The 22,432-nt window shown below is 36.9% G+C and overlaps 1 protein-coding gene across 4 annotated transcripts in view; it reads left to right on the top strand.

Moving 5' to 3' along the window:
• Nucleotides 1–22,432, top strand: part of Gro (TLE family member transcriptional corepressor groucho) — a 77,239-nt gene that overhangs the window by 15,650 nt on the left and 39,157 nt on the right. For 3 of the 4 annotated variants that reach the window (XM_072890772.1, XM_072890771.1, XM_072890774.1), the window contains exons 3-4: nt 14,042–14,148; nt 14,571–14,646. In XM_072890772.1, the coding sequence (XP_072746873.1) occupies nt 14,042–14,148; nt 14,571–14,646 (183 nt within the window). The remainder of the gene's footprint in view (nt 1–14,041; nt 14,149–14,570; nt 14,647–22,432) is intronic. The other variant, XM_072890773.1, reaches the window with a different exon arrangement.

The raw sequence follows: 22,432 nt of genomic DNA, 5'->3' as shown, positions 1-22,432 counted from the left end.
ATACCAAAATTCTTCTTCTTCCTTCTTTATGATTCCACGATCATAATTCGGTCCTCGCGCGTACCAGCAGCAAAGTGTAGAAAAGACATTGACCGATTTTAAGGTGTTTCCAGAACTACCGTATAAAATACTAACTCGCAACTAACTCTGTTTGCGGGTATTAAAAGCGCACATCGCTATATAATGTTGTTCGTCTCAACTTTGTTGGAATACGTCTATGAAATTTATTCGCGATATTCATGCATTTGTCACTTAATTGGAATAATTGAAAAATTTCGATAAATTAATATACAATATTAATGCGTCGATCTTTCATTCTTTATTCTCTTTTTTTTTCTCATTCGTAACGGGTTTCCGCTAGTAAGAACGATTCGCCGTCCGATGAAAAGTGCCTGGAGTGATTAATCGTGGGGATTAATTAATAGCGGGAGAAGGCAAGAAACGACGCGCGCGGTTTCCCCTGATTAATCCGTCACGTGAGTGTGTGCGGGATTTCACGAAATCGTAATCAAACGAATGGTCCTTTTCACCACTGCGGATAATGGACTATGATACATCGAAAGGGATTCTGTTCATCTCGTCCTTTCTGTACCATTGTTTGACCCCTGGCCGTAAATATACGTTATATCGCTAACACCTGGTTGGAGAGTAATCGCTTCTTCGAGCGTTTCAAATTGCACAACCTCGTTTCGATTGCACGATCTCTCATATTTGAAAAAAAACGCGCCAATTCTCTGCTTTATATTTTACAAGAGACCATCTTGTCATTTTATCATCAGTCGAGCCGTAAATCGATAAAGTTCCAATCGAAATTGTATTGCATTCTTTACTTATATAAGTTTTATATTTAAATTATATTTTAAATATTTACATATTATTTAATTAACAATTGATAATTTAGTTATTAATATTTAAAATTATATACAGGATGTCCCATTTTAATTCCTCCAGTCGAATATTTCAAAAACCAAGCCTGGGAGAGAAAAATGTTTCAGGAAAAAGTTGTATGGTTTCGAGGGGGCCATAAGATGGTACCATTGGTCTGACTTTGAAGAGTCATTTGAAGGTCACGTGAAGGTCACCTCAATTTTTTTAAATGGCACCTCCTATTTTTTGTTACATATTCTTGTAGCTGACTTCGAGAGCTTTCCAAAACACTATGATAAAATGTTTTTTCATTAAACACTTTTCGAGTTATAAGGCTTCAAAGTTGCAATATTTTGACATAAAATACAAGATATCTCGTAAAATATTCATTTCTCGATTATCTTACCCTAATACTTTTATGCACAGAATAATGAGACGAATCAATTGGTCTAAAGAAAACACATAGTTATCTTTAAGAAAAAATCTGAATTTGCAACTAGCAGTTACACATTTTTACTTTAATATAATTATGTGTTTCAATTACGCATAAAAGTGAATATTTTACGAGATATCTTGTATTTTATGTCAAAATATTGCAACTTTGAAAGCCTTATAACACGAAAAGTGTTTAATGAAAAAACATTTTATCATAGTGTTTTGGAAAGCTCTTGAGATAAGTTACAAAAATATGCAAAAATATATAGGGTGTTCCATTTAAGAAATTCAAAATGACCTTTACGTGACCTTCATGTGACTCTTCAAGGTTAAACTAATGGCACCATCTTATGTCCCCCTAGAAACCAAACAACTTTTGTCTGAAACATTTTTTCGTATTTTCCATATTTTTCGAGATATTTCACTGGAGGAATTAAAATGGGACATCCTGTATATATATATTGATATATTTTTTAAAAAGTATTTTTTTACAAATAGCACTCGCTAAAAATGTTAAATATCGCTAATAAAAGTATAATATTAAAGTACAGCGTTTGCATTAATGGTTTATAGTTGTAAATTCGAAAACCCGTCGGAAACTAATTACTCATTTCCCTCGGCGTGTTTGGAGAAGATACTTGGTGCGTTTAAGATTAAAGGAAGGTTGTGGACGAAGAGAGGAAGCCAAGCCGTTCGGGTTTCGTAATTGGTGAGTTTTAGCGGCATAATTCCCATCCATGCGCAGGGGCGTATCGCTCCGGCCTATGGCTTTTTAAGCGTCGGTCCTCGGTGTCCATTGGGGTAGTCGAGTTCGCTTTCCACTACACGCACACATACGCACACACACACACACACACACACTGACACAAACACATAAACATACACATATATACACAATCATTCTCTTTCTCGTTGTGTATACGGGGGGGGTACGAGGCTTTACTCGGCTGTTGGGATCCGTTAGGCTCCGGAGTTTGAGGGTAAGAACGGTATGACAAGCATTTGATGAGGGGACCAACGCCGCCCACTGAAATCCCAAGCGGTTCTCATTCTTGTTTCCGGAAATTACTCTACGTCACTAAAGCGCCAGACGCGCTCTCGTATATTTAACACGGAAAATGCTAAGCTATTTTCCACCACATGAAAAGATATCTCGCGCTTAGTTTTTTTTTTCTTTTTTTTTTTTCAATCGATCGACAATTAACTTTATATCATATTACTACGTAATATAAATTGCGTTCCGTTGTCGCCTTTGCCGGTTATTTATTTTCAGTCGTTTGCGCGATTAAAAGAAATGTTTATTATCGCCTTGACATTTTAAAGAAAATTTGATTTTAAATTAATAAAATTACTACACATTAATCCCGGACATTATTAAAATTAACATGATGAAAAATGGCAATCGATAGTGAATCAACTCTCGAAGACGCGTTATCGTAACGCGATCGGCTGCGTTATCGTTGCCGAGGCTTTTTATTGCTCGACTTTTATTGTTCCCTCGCATGAGAGAAGAGGTGGGCGTCCGCGCGCGCGGTTGGAATGTGTCTTTGGTCTCCAAGAGTAAGATTGATCACCACTGCAAACTGTGTGTCGGAGATGGTCGCAACACTCTTGCCACACACTGAGGAAGGGGAGAGGAGTTACCGAGTGTCCCCAACGCGAGTGGCTCTCAGAGACTGCTCTCTCTCTCTCTCTCTCTCTCTCTCTCTCGCTCTCTCTCTCTTTGTCTCCTTTCTCCCTTCTCTTTCTCTCTCTCTCTCTCTCTCTCTCTAACTAAACGCATTAGTTCGTTGACGTGCCCTGTGTTCGAGGTTGGGAAACCCTGGCGGGATCTTGTTCAACATTTACATTTACATTTACATGTCGAACGGGGATCGACCCTCGGCCAGCCTCGTTAAAGGACGAGAGAGAGAGAGAGAGAGAGAGAGAGAGAGGGAGGGGGGTAGGAGGGGGAAGGGGGTACACGGGACGCGGGGACCAGAAACATATAGACGTACAGAATGACTATCACTGCCGTCGCTCTCGCACGTTGAATCGTCGTCGTATATCGCGAATCATACCGATCGATCGAAAGAACGGCTGAACGCTGTGTATCGGAATGCTAGCGGCTGCCTCATAGCGGTTTCAATTAGCCGGAAATTTCGTTAGCTGCTTATTCGATCAGGTAGTTGCTGTAGGGTGAACGGTCAATCGGTAATTAACCGCTTGAATCGCAAACTTTGACTTTATACATTGTAATATCGAACGAGCTTTATCATCATGGTTATATCTTGCATTTCTAAAATGAGATGCAAATAGTTAAAAGGAAAAGTTTGGCATTATTTTGCCTCGCAATTTCGCGACGTATAACTGAAAGAGAGAATAAATTTTTTTAAATTTGGAACAATTAAAAAAAAATTCGGTGAAATTTATTGATTAATAAATATTGTAAAAACTGATTTTTGTGAAGCAAGATAAATTAATAAATAATCCTATTTGTATGTTTTCAATCGATTTTTTTCACGAGATGTTGATTGAGCAAGAAAAAAGATCGCTCTCTTGTAACGAGCATGAAAAAAAAAATGCTCGTGATAAGTGTAAAATCTCATTCGCTTTGCCTTGATCGCGATTTCTCGACTCTTTATAGTAAAAATAGACAATAGGAACGGCTGTGGCTTTGTTATCGATTTGTATACATGTACTTTTATTACGAGTTTATGTACATACGCGAAGTTAATTTGAAAATATACTTTAAGAACAAGAATTCGCTCTTTGCTAGTTGTGTCATTCTTTGTTAATGAAAACTGTCCTCTTTAATTGTACACCGAGAGACTGAACTTTTTCGTTCTATTTTCTCACCTAGTCTAACACACTGGATAATCAACTTGCGCACATTTTCTCGACATTTCGATTATTTTTATCCTATTGAATCCTCCACTATTATGAGAGACTCTATCCAGAAAAAAAGTTAATACATAGGAAATAGAACTCGAGTTTAGGAAAGTTGAGTTTTTCGCCAGACGGGGAGCGGGCGATCACTTCCGAGCGAAGGTTTGAGAAAACGAACAGGTGATACACGTCCCGTTGCTCTCATGTGGATAAAACGATTATCGTTCTCACGACGGCAGCGTATAAGACCAGGCTGGAGGAAAGGTTGTGATGCGCAAGAGCTCTGGCTGGCGAGCCAAGCTACCCCCTCTCGGTGGGACGCCTTGTAGGGAGACGCAAGGGCCGCAGGGGGATGCGCGCGCGCGCGCGCGCGCCCGGCAGAGAAAAAAAAGAGCGAGAGAGAAAAAGACCGACTTCCTTGTAGACTATAAACGGTTTCACCCCTCGCGTGACGAAGGCATTTACCGAAGGCGGTATCGTCCACGTGGAGAAGGACGATCGAAGCCACTCTCTCTCCGGTGGCTCCGGCTGGTACAGGCAAGTTCTTAACCACCCCGTGAGATGGCTACTCCGAGGATCGCCGATCTCGCTAGTGAACATCCCTAGCAACAGGATTCAGGCTTGATTCCTCTGCTGGCTGTATTTCTTTTCTAGCGTACGTTATTCATAAAGTCTTTGCGAACAAAGCGTCAATTTTATCGCCCGAGACGTTTTTTCACCCTTCTGAGAGATTCCTTTTTCAGGAGATGGATCGCGACCTCGCGATGAACAGGCAGAAATCCTGTTCTCCGCGGACAATGCTCGCGCGGACGAATCGATCTTGGGTAAATTACGTTCTTATAAATATTCTGTGTATTGTGTTACCAAATATTTCGTTGGAATTCATCTCGCCACGAAAGCTCATGAATTATTTAACTGACGACATTCTCTTCCATCGAGAAGACGATGGAAGCCCCGGGATCGTCGAGGATTTTCTAAGAAAGCCGCGACTTTTGGCACCAATTTCTATCCCCCTGTTATACATCCTTCCTTTCTTCCTCGTCCTTTCTCTCTCTCTCTCTCTCTTTCTTTTCCTTTTCTCTCTTCTCTCTTTATTCGAGCGCTGACAAATGCTCTTTCGCAGAGTCTTGTTTTAGCGGTGCGCAGATTAAGGAGGAAGAAGCAAAAACTCCAAGGGTGACGTCCATTGTGTCATACAATGGCACGTGTATTTGAAATGCGCACATGCATACACGGCATCGAAAATGACACATCTTTCACGTAGGTCACGTGCTACGAAGCGTCTGAAGCGCAAATGGAGATTGTCTTAATTTTTTCCTTTTTTTGTCATTGCACATCGAAAGAAAATGTTTTTATATAACCCCTGATATGTATATGTACTCATACCAATACACACATATAAAACCTGTAATGCCCAACGTGCGCTGGTCCATTGTTGCGACATGAAAGGTTTTATGCGATGGAATGAGAAGCGAAATCATGTTACACGAGGGGGGTGTCCCAGAATTATTAAATATTCCTTCGATCAAAGAAGACAAATTAAGTAATAGATTCTTTGATCACAATATTCCGAATTGACTTTTCTCTAATCAAATTAAAAAATTTAATTAAACTTATATTTTTTGTAATTATTTTAAATATTTAGGCCTATATTCAGAACGCGCTTTTATCGATAAAAATGCAAGTTTTTATTTCTGAAATTCTATGGTGTAAGTAATAATGTGAACTATATACTAAATGCGCGTATCAATAAAAACGTTTTGAATGTAAGACTTTAGTATCTGTATTATAGATTTTATCTTTAAAGATAAATCTAAATGGGGACTATAAATGGGATTAATTATATACAAAAATTGTTTCGCGCATATGACCCACGATATCTCTACTTCTAATCAAATTTTTAAATCATACATTTTCAATGCATTGATATATTTCCAGTAGTCAGTATAATCAATATTACAAATATTGCAGCTGTAGCTTCAAATGTTTATATATATTTTTTAGATAAAACAAAGAAAAAATATTTAAAAAAATGTATAAATGTGTATAATCATTGCAGTAATAAAAAATATAGAAGAGAATTATGACTTTTAATAATGTAAACTTGTAAAATTTAGCTTATTTAAAATATATTTATAGTAGGTATATTATTGCAATGTTTGAAAATAGTGAAAAATTAACACTTAGGATTTTATTGTGTCGAGCAATATAACACTGTGTTACAAAATATCAGTGCTAGGAAATATCCAGTATTTTTCTTTTCTTTTCGCTAATAATAATCAATTCAATTAGCGCGAGTATTCGATTGTATCGATTAAGAATCTCACCGATATCAGGGAAGAATATTACAGGGGGCGAATTCTTTCTCTTTCTCACGTTGATTCTTCTTTGGTTGCTGGGTTGCTGCTCATTATCTTAAGGGTCGACAGAAGACACTAAGGAGACTTCTATCGGCCGGCTGCGAATTACAGATTCGTATTTTACATATTACGGCTAAAATATAGAGAAATCGCAATAAAATTATGGTATTCTTAACCAGCAACATCATCTGCAGGTTTCTAGAGAGCGATTTTTTGGGGGAAAAAAGGTCGAAATAAAATTTTCAAAAATATGCTGCTAACCGCAAGCTACCGCAAATCAAGTGTAGCTGTTCCCTGAATTCGAATTCAATTTATTATAAATTTTTAAAAGTTGCAAAATCCGGCTCTTTAGAAACCTTTCAATTTTTATAAAGAATATATTAAAAAAAGATTCATGAATGTGAATTCATTTCTCAATGTTGATGACAATGACGCTGGAATTTTCTCGTCGGTTCTGTTGACCCTTAACATAAAATCGGAATCTATTCAAAGCGCACGCTTTTGCGCGCACCAAGAATTTTACCACGTGCTCTTTGCGCCCTGTGTGTCGCGCGTGTCCCTTCTGTTAGTTCATCTCTCAGTGTGTATGCGCTCGTCCCGTTTTCTGCTCTCCCCTACTGATGGCGAAGGACATTTGTTAGTGTTCTCGCTAACGCATTGACATTGATCGAGCACACATATGCTCTTAAACGCGCTCCGAAATCTCTAACGTGCCTATCCTAAACGGATATTATCAAAATTCACCGGACGAATACGTGATTATTTTGATGCCTACATCGATTTATCAATTTATTGGAATGCAGTAATTTTTGTGATCACATTGAAAAATATTTGGAACGTTTAAACTCAAATAGAAATAATTTAACTCTTTTGCGCTTACATCACGAATATTGATGTAATTCTGATTAATATTTGACAAATTTAGCGCGATACCGTGCATTTTCGTTATTATATATACATATAAAATCAAGAATAAAATTTTTGCAATACCAAAATATTTGCAATATCATAATATATATATATATATATTTTACGAGGTAATGGAAATAATTAACTCTTAAAAGTTACATATGGATTATTTTGATTCTATCGATATTTTAACAATAGGATTTCTCAAAAATCTTAACCAATAAAAAATGATTGAAATTTCTTTTTTAATTATTGTTGTACATGATCATTTTTTCCACGGATGTTCAGAAATATATATATATATATATATAAATTTTTATAGATTTTAACAATAAGACATTGTGATCCATATATGAGCAGGAACAGAGCAACAAAAAGGCATGACCTACAAAGATTAATATGTATTTTAAAAATATTTTTTATTTAACATAAATAAAAATTCCTTGATTTTTTTGTTTAGTCTTTTAAAATATAAATATTTAGCTAAAGTGTGATGATACTAAAATATCAATATCAGTGTTATTATAACAAAGCGCATCAATATACTATCGAGATATTCTAAGCGTCTCTCTCTCTCTCTCTCTCTCTCTCTCTCTCTCTCTCTCTCTCTCTCTCTCTCTCTCTCTCTCTCTCTCTTTCTCTCTCTCTCCCTTTCTGTTTCTCTTTGCGAATCTCATGCAATCCGGTTAGTTCTACGATGCGCGCAGAATCGCGCGTTTGCAAGAGGATCGTGATTCTATTAATTAATAATGATGATTAATGAAATGAATGCCGTCGACACACACTGGCAATAATATCGAACGCCTAGTCGCTTCGGGCGAGCGTGATTAGCTACGACTCTACGCTTCATAGAATAACGATTATCTATTCTCCTATAACTCCAGAGTTAATAAGTTTGCTTGAGATTTTTAATCTATTAAAATAGAATTAAAGAACTAGCTGTGCTTTTTCAACCGATTGTCTTATAGTCTAGGCTTACAGTCCAAGTCAAAGAGGGATGGTCGGAAAAGTGTTCCGGAAACGTTTTCCAGTGAAAAAACTGATTAATTTTAACTTTTACTGTCCTGGACTTACTATCTAATGGAATAAACTAGCAAAAACTATACGAATAACTAATATTAACATAAAATAGATTTAATATAAATCGATGCAAAACGATATTTTTGCTTCAATTAATAAATTTTATTAATCAGTATTAATTAAGAAAAATAAAATCAATATAATATAATAAGATCTTTATTTAATTTAAATTAATATGTGAAATTTTTGAAACAAAAACTTTGGCGATATAAATGTTTCTAAGTTTTATATTAATTTTTGATTTAATAAGAAAAATAATAATAACACAATTAACAATTTTTACCAATATAGATCTAGTTTCCATTTACCATTCAATATTTTCTAAATCGCTAATTTATTTATTTGCTACATCGATTTCTAATCTATTACGGATTTTATTTTGGATAAAGCTTGAAGGGAAATTTATTAAATTAAGAAACACTTTTTCAATTGACGAATATTAGCGAAAAAGATTTTTTATTTAAAAATTTTTAATAGAAAGAACCATAGTTTTTGTCTTTTTTTTTCGGAAAATATCAAGTTTTATCACTGGCATGAATTTTATCCAAAAAAAAATGTGGAATTTTGTCAATCTTATTTACAGTTAGTCTAGGTTGGTTCGCATCTGACATTAGAGGTAATGTACGAGAACCTTCACCGTTCTTTGTGCAGTGTCTTCTAATTACATTTGATACGCGATTTCATTCTAGACATGATTTTTTTTTAGTCGACCAATCGAGACTTAATTACGTTATGACAGCGGCACGGAATGTATGAAATAATTACACCGCTGTCTCGTAAAGGTTCTCTTTCTTCTCGTCGCGAAAAACTTGTTTGCCGTTAGTAGGACATGCACAAACCGCGCTCGTTTCGCCAAATAATTATCTCCTCTCGTTTTTTTCTTCCACCTTCGCTCGCGGATATTGTGTATCCATTTTTTGCGCCATAACGAACGATTACTTTTCGCTCATCCTTCTCCTTCCCTCTCGCTGCTCCTTCTCCTTCCCCACCGCTTTTAATGGCCGTTCATGCGCGTAATCGGCAGATTCGCGCGCATTCGCACGTTCCTGATGATGATGCTCGCTCTCTTATTATTTGCACATACGCGTCATCACTCCTCGTGCATGAGTTTCCTTCATCCGCTCGTTGTTCGATGCACGCGCGCGTCACATTGGCCCCGCCGATGTTTATTCAACTGCAGCTGCGTCAGCGAACCCGGCGCCTGAGCTGCATAAGGTTTGATCTATGCAAGAAGAACCCTATACTACGAGAACTCGAATGTCTGTGTTTCGGTAAATGTTTGTAAACGTACTTTCTATGATATATATGAAAATGAAAATATATAATCCGTAAAGTATAAGTTAAAGCGAACATTTACCCATATTTCTTTGCTAGATATAATATCTGTCTATAATGATAGTTACCCAAATTTGTAGAAATAATTTGCAAATAATTGTAGAATGAAATATCAAAATAACATAAGTATAAGAAAAAAAAAGAATAAATGATGCATAAAAGCTTTATATGTGATAAAAAGTAAATTTTAAATAATTTGGTAAAGAGACAGGTATTCCGAAACGTCACGATGTAGATGTCAAAAATAATTGTAACAAAGTAAAAGAAATTTTTCCTAAAAAAAAAAAAAAAAAAAAAAAAAAAAAAGTAGTAATATAGTTAGATGTAAATGTATATAATTAATTATATGAAAAGATCTGATAAAAAACATGTAATTTCATCTGATCATATAAATTTACACGCACACATGTTATCAGATTTTTTGTAATTAATTGTATATATTTATATCATTTCTTTTTCGAAATATCTCTTGAGCGAAGCGATATATATATTACGATTACAAAACATTAAAGTAAACAATACGACACAACACAATATAAAAAAAGATTTATTTAAGAATCGCGCCCTTGTTTTCGATGTATTTACAACTATTGATGATCAGGAGGGGGAGAAGGATTTATATCCGATGCGTGTTGGTTTCTCTCGTGGAAGCGCGCAGGACGCCTTAAGAGGCATCCTGCTTACGTCATCCGATCTTTGGGTCCCGTACCGACGCACGAGAGGGGGCAGAAGCAGAGAGGGGGAGGGGAGGGCTTGCCCTCCAAAGACCTATTACCTTATTTACGATTCGCACGGCCATTATCTCCTGGCAACAAAGTGAACCAGCCGGTTTTTCGATACTATCCGCGTGTATATACTCGCCGTGGTGAAAGAAAAAGGGGGGAACCTCTTTCGGACAAGAGACGAGCACAAAAGACACGCACAACACCGTCGTGGCGCAGTTTTGCGGTCGGGAATATGGAGGAGGACTTTTGTCTCTTCGTTCCTTAATAACACGCGCGTCCTAACATGGAAGACACGTGGTGACCCTGGCCAGAGGTAGAAGTGCTGCTTACATTACTATGATGTTAATAGGTATATTCATGCATTAGGATAGTGGAAATGTTTATTATATCCGTGGAATTTTACTAGTATTAATATTGGGATTTTATATAATTTTAATTCTCATGAGCAACGCGAGTAATATTTTATTTGTAATATTATAATAAAAATTAGAACAATTTAAGCATAAAGGAAGATTTGTACGTTTTACGCCATTTCGATCAAAGCTGTTTGCATTTTCATACCACTAAAATAATAGTGGCAATTTTACTCACCGCGATCGCATAAATAAGTGTTATCAGAATAATGACTCCAGAGTATATATACCTTTCTAATTTTGAAGTATGCTATTTAAATTTCCAAGTACCTATAAACCGACATTTACGTCAGATGTGAGCTACTGTACGACGATAATCGATCCTTTATTAGTTTCAAATCTCTTTGTACGATATATATACAGAGTGTATCGTAATTACCACATATTATGTAGGCGGATTCCCTGGCTTATTTGAAGACGATTTTTCCTCAGCGAAAATATTGAAGCATCAATAATTTTCGAATTATAAGCGATTGAGAAAAAGAGTTTTTCGCAAACTAAACTTGTGGAATTAGAAGATTAACATAATTATATTTTTCAGTTAATTTCGGATGGAGTTTATTTTAATAAAATTTTAATTTAAGACTTAGTTATAAAGATGTGTAATAGAAAAAATTAAAAGTTCCTAAAAAAATGATCCCTTTCGACATTTTCGCTTAGGGAAAATTGTATATATGTATATATATATATATATATATATATATATTTTTTTTGTTGTTGTTGTTTATATTATCTATATTAAAATAAAAATAATTAAACTGGAATAAACTAAATGTGAATTGAATAATAAATGAAATATTCAACAGTTATAATAAACAGAATACCTAATGGGTTTCTTTTTTTATTTTATTATCTTGCAAGTTTACTTACAGCGTTCATTTATCGCGAAAAAAACTTAATCGAGACAAGTTTAATGGACTGCAGTTTTTATCGAAAAATTTTTGGAGTCGCAGCCAATTTCGCGATCGAAACATTTCGCGATGGGAATATTTGCGCGGGAATGAGTGTTGGTGTCTGGTCAAATCGCAGAGGTATAGTACGTTAATTTTAACCGATGGATCGCCGTACTCGTTGCTGTTATAGGAGAGAGAGAGAGAGAGAGAGAGAGAGAGAGAGAGAGAGAGAGAGAGAGAGAGAGAGAGAGAGAGAGAGAGAGAGAGAGAGAGAGAGACAGAAAGAGAGCGCGAGGGAAAGGGAGGGTTTCGATGAAAACGAATTTGTCGCTGGCCGCGGCCACGGCGCAACAACCTGTTCGATGACTTTTCCGTTTGATGATTGCAACAAGTGAGGCCCACACCGCCGTGCTCTCTCCCAAACCATTTTACCACCGACAGCCACTCCCCGTTTCGCATTCAACAAGTGGCCAAATCATTCAGCGCGCGGGATCGCGGGATCTATCTGTCGAAAAAAAATCGGAATTTTTGAACGCGACGTGACTCTCTCTCTCTTTCTCTCTCTCTCTCTCTCTCTCTCTCTCTCTCTGTCTCTCTCTGTCTCTCTCTCTCTCTCTCTCTTTCTCTTGGCCGCCCTGGTCGTCTCGATCGATTCATCGTAAAACGAGGTGAAAAAATTCTTCGCATCGGCGACGGTCACATCGCAAGAACGAGAGATCATTAATGTCGCCATCGGGATTGCAACTCTTTTTTCTATAGAGTTTACTTTTACCGCGCGGCTAATTTCTGTGTTTGAAAATCCACACAAGCACGAATCGATGTAATGACAGTATTCAGCTGGTTCGCTTTTAAGAGACGCGCGTCCTTTCGAAATTCGATTGACGCCCTTTCACCGCAACGTAATCATTACTGTCATCGGAAAGCGCCGATCCTTTCCACCGTAATTTCAGTCGGCACGCCGACTGTCATTGGTATGTGTGCGCGCCTATATATATATATATATATATATATATATATATATATATAGGCGCGCACACACACATATATGTATATATATGTATACGTGCTCATATACCCGAGGTTTCCTCTCTGTAGAGGAAGTCCGTAGTGGTGGACTCGAACAAATCTCGTGGTATCTGGTGGAATGGGTCTCATTAAGGACGCCTTCACAGCCCTTCATCCTTGGCTCTTCAGGCCCGCGCCTTTGCCTCTGCCCTCTCTTCATCCTTCTCTTTCGCCCCCGCGCTCGAGACGCTTCGTCTTTTATATACCTGGCTGCCCCCTGCTCGCATTTCTGGGTTCGGTCTCGTGCGTTTGCGTGCGCCTTACGTGCCCGAAGGCCATTCGACGCTGCTGGTTCCTCGTCATTTTCGACTTTAAGCACCTCGCGCAGCTTAAATGTATTTCCAAAGGTATTCGGCGAAACGAGAAACTTGCACGCTTTTTGACCAACAATCTACCGCAAATATTTCCAACCATTAGCCACGAATGCCGCATGGATCTATTGAATTGAAAATTCTCTTCGCAGAAGAGAGTAGATTTTTTTTTTTTTGGAAAAGAATTAAAAAGAATTCAAGGAATAATGATAAAAAAAGGAAGAATAAAATCTTGTGCGCATAAATATTGGAAATGCGGAACACTATACAAATGAGTTAAAATAAAGAGATTTGTCTTGTAGAATATAATGTAATTTTAAAATCGTAAATATTATATCAAACTAACATTTTCATAGTGACTGTACAGAAATTCATGAAAATAATAATTTTAATTTTATAGGGCAAATTTTTATTTTAACTTACATATTAATTATTAATTTTATATTTTAAAAGTATTCGTGCAATGTGTCAAATTCTTGAATTTCGAAATGTATTAGATTTCTTATTATACTTTTGATATAGTTCTTCCTCGTGCGGTTCGTCCTTAATAGTGGAAGGTGCGCACGTGGATGACTGGTTAGGTTCTTGGCCTCAAGTTAGAAAGATCAAGCACAATACCACAAAGTGACGGCCAGGCTATGTTGGCGAATACGATTTTATTCGTATCACGAGTGCGTTTCGCGTACAGTTTTAACGCCCACGTGTATTCTTCGTCATTTTCTCATTGTCGTGTATACATATAACTAATCGAATCCGTTTCCTCTCCCCTTTTTCTTGCAGGGTGGCGGCGGTAGCGGCGGGGCTGCTGGCGGGCTGAAATTCACGGTGGCGGACACTTGCGAGAGGATCAAAGAGGAATTCAATTTTATCCAGCAGCAGTACCATTCGTGAGTATCTTTGTCTCTTTCCTTGCTTATGTTCTCTTTATCTTTCTCTTTCTTACCTTTTGCCTCGCGTTTTTATTTTCTTTTATTCTTTTCATTTTTTTTCGCTTTTTTTTTCCTATCTGTTCCATTGTGTTTCTACGAGTCTTCTGCAATTATTCGAGACAACAATTTTCCGCATTCACATTTTTCCTCATTTTTCCAATCGCAGTGAATTTTTTTGTGCGATATCGCGATTGTAGATCGATTCGCATGAATCGATGCAATTTTCTTTATATTTTATTATATGTATATCTGTTCTTCTCAGACTTTGTTATTCGTTTTGTTTATAATTATTATGTGTTTTTATCCTTTAAAAAATAAATTTCCCTGTAGTATTTATCTAAACCGATTCTATCCAATTGTTTTTGCTTTTTGTTTTACAGACTGAAACTCGAGTGCGAGAAGTTGGCTAGCGAGAAGACCGAGATGCAGAGGCACTACGTTATGGTAAGGCACTTTGTAAGTTTCTTTTTGTGTCTTTCTTCTCTACGAGGTCGAGCTTTTTTTTTTTCGCGAGTCGAGAGCGGTCGAAATCCAATAGCACTCGGACAACAATTTAGTTTCCTAACCGAAAATATTTGTATTAGTCTATCGGCATTTGATGATTCTTTTCGCGCAAAATGTGATAATACAATAAATAAACATCTAACACAAAGAGAGAATATTGTGAGAAACTATATATTAACCCGTTGAGTCACGAATTTTTCTAATTGTCAGTATTTTATAAAATTTGGTATATAAGGGTTTTTGGGATCGCTGATTGCGAATCCGTTGTCAGATTTTCAAAATTCAAGATGACGGACCCAATATGGCAGACGAAATATTACTTCCGTCATATTGGATTCCTATATTAAATTTTGGAAATTAAATTTTTTTTCCTTTAGATTCAGCTTCTGCGATCTAAAAAAAACCTTCAGAGAAAAAATTTAAAAAAAAATACAACTGTTACTTTCAATTTAGAACAGAAAATATTGTTTTTTATATATTTTTTATCAAAAAAAGGAGGATTTAACAAAAACAACACGGTGGAAAATTCTAAAAAAATTCTGAAAAATACTTTAGAGTATACTAAGATTATAAAAAAATTGCCGTATTTATTATCATAATAGATTAGTAGAAAATGCATTTTTTCGTAAAAAAGTACTAATTTTAACTGTTTGTTTATATATGGTATTTTTGCAATTAACAATTAATGACTGTTCATATTTTTTTTACACTTATTGATGTTCTAGAGATTCTGTAGAAACAAAAAATCCGGTATTTGTTGATAAAAAAGTAATTAAAACAATAAAAAACTATGAAAAAAAGATGGGTCTCTAGGTGACCCGCTGTGACTCAAAGGGTTAAAGACAAACGAAAGAGTATTATTACTTCACGAATTTTAACCCGACTTGTTTCTCTGCAAAATGTACAGAATTCGTTAAAAATGAAAACGAAATTCGATTATCAGCTTCGCGTGCGCTTCATGAAGGAAAACTTCGAGAAGTCTCATTCTCTCTTTCTCTTTCTCTCTTGACTTGCATTTGTATCAACACGCGAGAGAATGTACGCCAACAGTACAATAGGGTATTTATCGATAATGCATATGTGAAGGAAACAGGATATTATATAAAAGCGAGAATTGTGCGGGCGCGCAAATTAATGCGAGCCATTTTCTTCGGTTACGGAAAAACGATCGATATTATTCTCGTTTCATATTGCCGGGTTCTCTTCGATTTAGTTCCATCAGCAAAGGCAATTAGTCCAGCCAACCGTACTAATCGTATCGTCATCGGTAAGGAGCTTAACTTGGACTTACCTATATTAAAGTGCAGTACTAACATGGTCCAAAGTATTCGCCGCGAGTATCCGTTTCGCGTTGCTTTTATCTTCTTCGTTCCGAGACGAGTCTTGGATGTTATTATTATCATTACCCTAATAGATTTTCTCCCTTTACAAGGATATAAAATTATGTAACTCGTGGAGAGAGGTATCTGAACTTGAAAAAAATCTCTCGGACTGAGACGGTTTGTTCAGAAATTATGACAGCACGCTTCTATCTTTTTTTTTTTACTGATGTTTGAAAGAGATATTATCTTTTAGATAATTTTCTATATCTCTCTTTCTCTCTCTCTCTCTCTCTCTCTCTCTCTCTTTCTCTCTCTCTCTCTCTCTCTCTCTCTACATTCGTTATTTAATATTTCAAATAAAAGTAATCATTTTCTATCAGATCATATATTACTTGTACAGGAAAATTTGGACGCAGACTTCGAGAATTAAATGTTGTAAATAATATATTTTCGTTTCTCTGCTTTTTTTTATGAATAAATATTAAAAGGAAATCACGCAGATTGCAATAAAATGTTTTCTTAAAATTCGCGTATAAAGCGCGATATGAAATTGCAAAGTGAACTTTGTAACTTTTTTTTAAACACTTTTTACCATAAAAATATCACCATGTAAACGTCATTTGAAAAGTTACGTAAAAATTTCCGAGTATGTCATACGACTCGTTGCTCGTCTTCCACGGCATTCAAATCAAGCTGAGGAGAGACACGGTGGCTGGACTGAAAAATGAAAGTAAAAATCAAGGAGAACCCTCGCTCTTTTGTCCCGATACAAATTCAGCGTTGCACGAGAATGCGCTCTCGCAGGTACCGGGCGATTATGCGTTTCTGCAAATCGCTTTCGAGGTATACGAAAGCGAACGGCTCGGATTGGAGGGTCAATAACCTTCGTTATGCTCAATAGACGCAAATTTCAGCGGAGGCGAATGTTTATTCGGCTGCTCTACAAAGTTCTAGGATCGATTGCAAAAATCGAAAATTAAAACTAGTTTAACTTTGGCGATTTTCTAAAGCTAATCGTTGCGTTTAATGCGATTATATATAAAGATTCGAAATTTAAACTTGAAATTGTAAAACTGAAATTATGACGACATTTAACGCTGGTAATATTTTGCTAATTATTAGAACTTTACTTTATAATTTGTATTCGTTTAGCAAAAATAAGTTATTAATTTGACCTTATGTTGACTTTATTATCTCTTAATTACAGATTATAACATTTGTCAAAATTTTTGAAACTTTCTGTTTGTTAATTTATGAAGAAAGTTTGAACAAATTATTTTATAATACAATAGATAGCTCGGATATGCGCTTAATGCATTCTCGAGAAATGCAAATTTGAATTTGCGCGAGTGTGAAAGAGGATCGGCCAGTGTTTTGCATGCGAAAATTGCGCTCGTTTTACGTCAACTCTCTTCTCTGTTTACATCGCGTTAAAACACGCGAATTAAGAATTACTCTGGAAAATCAAGCATAAGATTCTGCAAATTGATATCAACGTCGGCGGCGTCGTCGTAACATTCGCATCCTTGGATTTCGAAGTCCTACACCACTGCCTTCTGTACGTTCGATCGTAATTGTCGCGAACTATACTGTCTCTGTAAACTGCTACACCGATGTGACACCGTGCAAGCAACCAAGCAGCAAGCTGGGCCGAGTGGAAGGGAGTCGGGGGTGCCAGAGGGAATGGATAAGGGGGGTCGGAGGTGACAGAGGGGTTGATGGGGGTTGGGAGTTGAGCCGGTAATCGATATCTCCAAAGTAAACGAAGAGAGAGATAGAGAAGGGGGGTAGCAGCAGGAGGAGTAGTTGGGGAGTTGGCAGAGGGTGGGCGATAGAAATAGCGGGCAAGAGAGAGGCAAGACTCGTCGAGGGAAGAGGGAGAGCGAGAATGCGCGCGCGAGAGAGAGAGAGAGAGAGAGAGACGCGGGCGGAGGGAGAGAGAATTATAGAGACAGAGAGAGAAATTGATGTCGAGGGTTTGTCAACCACCGACAAGTATTATATACGTGCAAGCCCTGAGAGAGGACGCGCGAACGAAGGCGATGGGATGTTGGTGTGCGCGTCGCGCACAGTACGTACACACCGCGCTCTATGCCAGCCGTATCTCTGATATTCTAATTCCACCCTCGTGTATTCCGAGGGTGTCTCCTACCACCTCTTCTCGTCGTCGCTGCCACCATCGCCGCCGCCGCCGCCGCCGCCGCCACCGCCGCCGCCGTCGCCGCCGCCGCCGCCGCCGCTGCCGCCGCCGCCGCTGCCGCCGTCGCCGTCGCCGTCGCCGTCGCCGCCGCCGCTGCTGCCACGCGCGCGCAACTTCATCCTTCGCGATTTTCATTAGGGTAACGCGCCGCGTAAATCCGCGCGCCGCTTCAATTTTTGCCCCTTCCACCCTTTTCCCCTCCCCTTTCACTCCACGCTTCTCTCCGAGTTTTCTCTCTCTCTCTCTCTCTCTCTCTCTCTCTCTCTCTCTCTCTCTCTCTTTTTCTTCTTCTTCGCCTCTTTCTCTTTTGTCCGCTCCGTCTTACGGATCATCGCCTTTCCACGTCGTTATGGAATATCTTTCCCTTCTCCCTTGTCGAGATACCGCCACCCTTGTCGCCCTCTTGGAGAATTTGATTGATATACTTGATTTATTTAGAGATGATTAATGCGTCCGGGATTATGTTTGTATTAGTGATAGGCGATCTCGATTCGATTTTCAGAAAATCGATCTTTCCCCTCGAAAAATCGATTTTCTTAAATCAATCCTTTTCTGTTCGATTCTTTTTGTAGAAAATCGAATTTCGATCTGTTGATTTGATATACGTACGTTTAGTGGTGCCAGAAGTGGCGCTTTTCAATCTGCGTACGAATAAAAAATTGAATAAATATATTTAAAAAAAAAATGTTTTAAAATATTTTTATTCGTTTTTTAAATATTTTTGAGTGTCTCCGATACTAATGTCAAATAATTTTATAAATCAAATTATTTTAAAGTAAAACATAATTTACTATAGTTATGCAAATATAATCCATCTTACAAAATAATGACTTTTTAGTTTTTGTTATGTAGTTTTGATTTTTTAAATCGATTCTTTTGGTCCGATTTTTTTAGTAAATCGATCTCAGTTACTTCGATTCAAGATGGATTAAAAAATCGATTTTTTCTAAAAAATCGCCCATCACTAGTTTGTATAGATTTTACTATAGGTGTAAAAAAATATATGCATATTGGAAAAAAATAATGCTTGCAAATTACGTGACTTTGAGAATGCATGAACTTGGGGTTTTAAAAATTCTATCTTTTATTAAAAAGTATTTTTATCTTTTCTCTCTCTCATCTCTTCGTTTGCCATTTGCTCTCTTTCTTTATTTATGATTCACATTTTTGCTCCGCAAATTTTTCGAGGAATGACATTTTGTATCTCACAACGATATACAGCAAGTGTAATTAAAGTGAACTGTTTCTTCGATAATCATCTTTTATCACATCTTATTAAAATGTGATCATCTCGTTCTCGATTTTTTATATTTTAAAAATTCATAAAAGTGTCTCCTTTAACGCGATATTAATTCCAATGAAAATAAATGATTCCGTTCATGTATTATATATCTGATCTTTTAATAATCATGCGTAAAATTTGCATTCCTTGAATTGCAAGTTACCTGCCGCTCGATTGCTCACAGGAGTTTCATTTTTTCCGTGACAGATTTGTCGGTGAATTAATTCTCCTAGCTTGAACAAAGTGACGGTCGAGATTTGTCCCTTCAATGTCGCGAGGAGAGATTAGTTAGGTATTTTGTCGAAAACAAGCGGAAAAATTTCCCGGGATTCCGAATCCCCGGGCCGTGGCCGAAAATTGATTTAATTTTCAATATGCGAACGTAATGATCGAACGAGAGAATTCGATGAGGGTATGAGGGACGAGGAATGAAAAAGGGGGATGAAAACGAAAAAAACCTTATCGAAAACGGGCCCGGGTCTCGTTGCTGCATCTCCGGCCCGCCCGCGCGAGAACGAGAAGACTTTCCAATTATCTATGTTTTTTCTCCGCCGCGTTTTTTCGCGCTGCAACAAATTAAACGTAACCCACATCCCTGGGGCGCGCTTCTCGATTACTCTTTGTTTTCCTCCTGTTTTTCACGGTTCGCCGTTTGCTTTCCACCCCGCGCGAGCCGGTACGCCTGGCAGATTGCATTTCTATCCCGCGCTCTATACGTTGTCCTCTGCTCTAAAAAAAAATTTTTTTTTCATCAACACTCGCGAAATTTTGCGTCGTGACGCTTGGACCGTGACGGACGATTCGGTTGACGATGCCGCGATATTGTTCCTTTATCCCCGCAAAATATAAATATCTACAGAGATTTTCTTTATTTCGCATTCTGACTAAGCTATTATTTATGAATTTCTCCTAACTTATATTTTAAATTAATATTATTTTGTACAGATAACACTTGACGCTAAACAAGAGCCTTATTTTATACAAGTATATCGAATAAATATGTATTTTATAAGATTTTATAAAATTTATTATTATTTTACCAAGATGTAAACTAAAATATCGAGAAACTTCTCAAGTATATTGTTATGATAATATACAGGGTCCCGTTTTTTCAGCCCATCCGTCCACTTTTTTTATTTTGAAAAGGGATGATGCTAAGAAGTTGAAAAAGATTTATTTATCATCTGAAAACCTATCTGAAGTTTCTGATGGTGGTTTCTGACTTTTAGTTTTGAAAAGCCCCTAAAAATACCGGAAACGGGGGCAACTAAAAAATTTTAAATTACAACATGGGACAACATGGGTCTATCGTTGGATAAAGCTTTTAAAAAGAAATAACTTTTGTTTGAAAAAAAATTTGATATCTTTTATTGTTACCAAGAAATGAACAAAAAATATTTGCATTTATTGTGACGCTCGAAAATGACCGAAAATTAATTACAAATGTCCAAAATCTGTCATCTTTCTATCCTTTAGCTCATACTGTCGATCGCCCTCAAGATTTCTGCAGAAGTAAAAGCTGGTTAATTGTGCGCGTTGCAATTAATGAGAAATACGCCGAACAACCGTCTTCTTGAAACCACATAACAAATTATCTGTGTTTATGTTTGGTCCGTGATTCGTATCACGAGTTTGACTCATGTTTATGTTTGGCTCGTAATCTGTACCAAAATATCGATATTTTAAGGTAATTTAGAAGTTACAATCAATGCAAGCATTTTTTAATCATTTCTTTCTAATGCTAAGTGATATCAAATTTTTTTTCTAACAAAAGTTGTTCCTTTTTAAAAGCTCTATCCAACGATACCCATGTTGCTCCATGTTGCAATTTAAAATTTTTGAATTGTCTCCCGTTTCTGGTATTTCCGAGGGATTCCAAAACTGAAAGTACCACCATCAGAAACTTCAGATAGGTTTTTATGATAAATATGTCTTTTTCAACTTTTTAGTATTTATCCCTTTTCAAAATAAAAGGGATGGACGGGTGGTCTGAATACCTTGTATTTTACTTATCATTCAATTTTATTTCCGAGAGAAAAAAGCTTGCAACTTCGTCTTTAAAAATATATATGATATACAAAAAGCTGATGAAGAAAAATTCTGCGGATATACCGACGTAATTTACACCGGCTTATTAATTATCCGTTAATTATCCGTTAATTATGGGCGCGACGTGTAAATTTCCGCGAAGTGAGTGAAGAGAGCGAAAAAGGAAAATGGGGATGTGAAGAGAGGTGAGAGAATACCAGGTCGAATCTAAGTACGATGTAACCAGAACGAAGAGTCTAAAGAGAAGATGAGAGAGCGAAAAAGAGAGAAAAGCGTAAAGAAGAGGCGAAACGAGGGAAAATGTCGAGAGAGCGACGAACGAGGTCGTCCAATCATCCTATCAAAGGCTCGCTACTAAAAGATCCATATCGAGTAATCGGAGGGGACGAAATTATCCGTACAACTCCTATTATTGGGTTCCGAGCCACGTGAAAATAGAAAATGAGAGACGGGTAGATGAGATCGATATCCACAGAACTTCTGCCGTCGAGAGTTTTCTCGTTATTTGATTACTGACTTACGCCGATATCTTTCCTTCGGCCATTTAAATCAAACTTCACAGAGCGCGTGTAAAGACATCGCCGACGAATATATGTATACATATAAACGACAAAATTAGTGTGTGTAGAAGAGTTTACTTTAATCGTGAGTTTACTTGAATCAATTTAAGGGAATTCCATTAATAATCATCGCTTAATTGTCACAAAAATTTCTATATTAATATAATAAAATAACTGACAACAAAATCATAAAATAAGAATAAAGTGTAAGTGAGCAAGGTACATAGGGTAAAGTAGCATAATATGAGAGGTTCTTAATATGAAACCCCTAATTATTTTACAAACGCGGCCACTACTTTTTTTTATAAGTGTTACTATTTCACGT

This window comes from Anoplolepis gracilipes, chromosome 4, assembly GCF_047496725.1.
Source record: "Anoplolepis gracilipes chromosome 4, ASM4749672v1, whole genome shotgun sequence".
Lineage (NCBI taxonomy): Eukaryota > Metazoa > Arthropoda > Insecta > Hymenoptera > Formicidae > Anoplolepis > Anoplolepis gracilipes.
This window is presented reverse-complemented; position numbering and strand designations above follow the sequence as displayed.